At 39.2% G+C, this 2209-nt stretch overlaps 1 protein-coding gene across 1 annotated transcript; it reads left to right on the forward strand.

Moving 5' to 3' along the window:
* LOC109847563 lies at positions 450-1952 on the forward strand. The gene is made up of 3 exons (XM_020416797.1): positions 450-719; positions 836-909; positions 1352-1952. The coding sequence occupies exons 1-3, from the start codon at positions 450-452 to the stop codon at positions 1623-1625; spliced, it is 618 nt and encodes a 205-aa protein (XP_020272386.1). The 3' UTR covers positions 1626-1952.

Genomic DNA, 2209 nt, shown 5'->3' on the forward strand with positions numbered 1-2209 from the left:
CTACGTCCTTAGGTGGGAATCTAAGGTGTCACCTTAGGAAAACATTACCCTATATATAGGGAGAAATGAATCTAAGTATGACTCCCTAGGCTAAGTTCCTAAGGATGCGGCATCTGGACCGTTGATCCAAAAACCCTAAGAATAATGCTTAGCCGCCTTGCCGTTCATATTCAAAAATCCAAAAATAACAACTTTATATATATAATATATATATATATTTATATTATATATATATATATAATATAATATATATATATGAGAATGAATCTAAGGTGACTACCCCTATGCTAAACCTAAGGATGGCACAATCTGGACGTTGATTCCAAAAACCATAAATACATCTTAGCCTCCGTTCAATATTCAAATCCCAAAAATAACCCTACCCTTTTCTCATTACCCTCTCAGATCTCGCCATCACCGCGCTACCTCCTCCTCTTCCAGCGCCAGAAATGCGTCGCCCCGCTCAGCGTTCGGTCGTCGTCTCCTCGCCGTCTGCCTTGACATCCCCTTGCCTCGCCATCACCTCCCCCTCCTCCTCTCGCAAAACCGAGATTGCTGAGCTGAAGCGTCGCCGACCCCCCTCAGCGTCGGGCCGGCCGTCCCCGTCTGCCCTCACCCTCGACATCCCCTCGCCCTTGCCATCACCTCCCCCCTCCTCTCCAGCGCCCGAGATCTTTAAACCTGCCATTGATGGATTTGAAGCTGAAAGTTACACAGTTGTAAGTAAAGTGCAGTCTTTTTCTCTATATTCTAATGTAACTTTACTTCAACTAATTTTCCTGGACAAGTTTCCTATGCTATCATCTATTGAGACCATTTCGAATCTATGATGTAGGTTGTAGATGCTGTTCTGAGAGATTATATATTTAGGCATCTTACAAACAACCATGACAAGTTCAATTTGCTAATGTAAGTCAACAATTTTTTTTTTTTTTTTGCATTTTAACTCCCATTACATGGATCAGTTTGATTTCCTCATCCTCTGACATCTTATTTGAATGATAGTATTTGCTACTATGTGACACTTTGTCATTTAAATGAAATTGTTTAGTGAAATTGAAAGATCAACTTGATGACGATTTTCTAAAGATTTTGAACTTCTTATAATGTGATTAATTAATATGAGTGTCACTTGATTAATGTTCTAGTGTCAGCATTTTATTTTTTGCTCGCATCGGTAGTATACCATCAACCACAAGAAGTGCTTATTTTGTTGTTTTAGTGGCTGTATATTATAGACGCATGCATTTTTCTATAATACCTGTTAATCATTGTTGATCTCTGGTAAATATTTCGCTTAAACTTTCTGTTGAAAATAATCTAACCTTGAAGTTGTTTCTTTGTGATTCAGAATGTGGAGAGAGATCAGACTTCTTGCTGCCTCTAAACCTGTGATTGCATCCATGTCTGTTGTTGCTGCAAGTGGGGGATGCTACATGGCCATGGTAGCGCAGACTATTGTTGCTAAAAAGCTGACATTGACTGCTTCAATTGGAGTTGTTACAGGTAAACCTAGATTGATCCTGTGTGACGATTATAGTTCACATGTTTTTCAGGGAGGTGAGGCATTGGTGGAGGTGGGTAATTGGTGTGGTTGTGGTTACGAGTATTGTGGTGATTGGTAGTGGTGTGGTTGTGGTTTAGGACCAAGCAATTTGATAATTTATTGAGAGATCACTTACTGAAGCCAAGCAATTTCTTCGACAACTGGATTCTCAAGTCTGCATCATCGAATTGCAATACCATCAGAGGAAAACATGTACATGTGGACTATAAAGATTTTTAGCTGGTTAATTGGTATATTTGATACAATCAGTTTTCCCTTCAATTTTGTTGCTCTGAAGGAAGTTGAAATGTTGGCTTGGGAATGTTCATTGTAGACTATGTACCTGAGCTTTTGAGTATTAGTGTATCAAAATTTCTGCTGGAATGAAAAGCCCTGTTCCTTTTGATGCCTCTGTGTTTATGCTAGTCCTCAAAACTTGTGATTCTTGTACTTAGTATCACAATAGTATTAATTTTCTCACTGCAGGGTCTTCGCTAATGCAATGTTGGAGCAAGTTCCTCGCCCAATATCAATGTTGGTGCAATGTTGGAGCAAGGTCCTCGCCAATGCAATGTTGGTGCAATGTTTTGTACCCAATTATGTAACTCCTTAATTAATTTTTGTAACTCCTTAAGGAGTTACAAAAGTTTTTTCTAGAACTAT

Source organism: Asparagus officinalis, chromosome 7, assembly GCF_001876935.1.
Source record: "Asparagus officinalis chromosome 7, Aspof.V1, whole genome shotgun sequence".
In the NCBI taxonomy this organism is placed as follows: Eukaryota; Viridiplantae; Streptophyta; class Magnoliopsida; order Asparagales; family Asparagaceae; genus Asparagus; species Asparagus officinalis.

What these genes read in the sequence shown, in the direction of transcription:
- LOC109847563 (XM_020416797.1), top strand. Translation starts at nt 450, where the DNA reads ATGCGTCGCCCCGCTCAGCGTTCGGTCGTCGTCTCCTCGCCGTCTGCC. An exon ending in AAGCTGAAAGTTACACAGTT is followed by an intron (nt 720 to 835) that starts GTAAGTAAAGTG and finishes TCTATGATGTAG; the next exon opens with GTTGTAGATGCTGTTCTGAG. An exon ending in GACAAGTTCAATTTGCTAAT is followed by an intron (nt 910 to 1,351) that starts GTAAGTCAACAA and finishes TTTGTGATTCAG; the next exon opens with AATGTGGAGAGAGATCAGAC.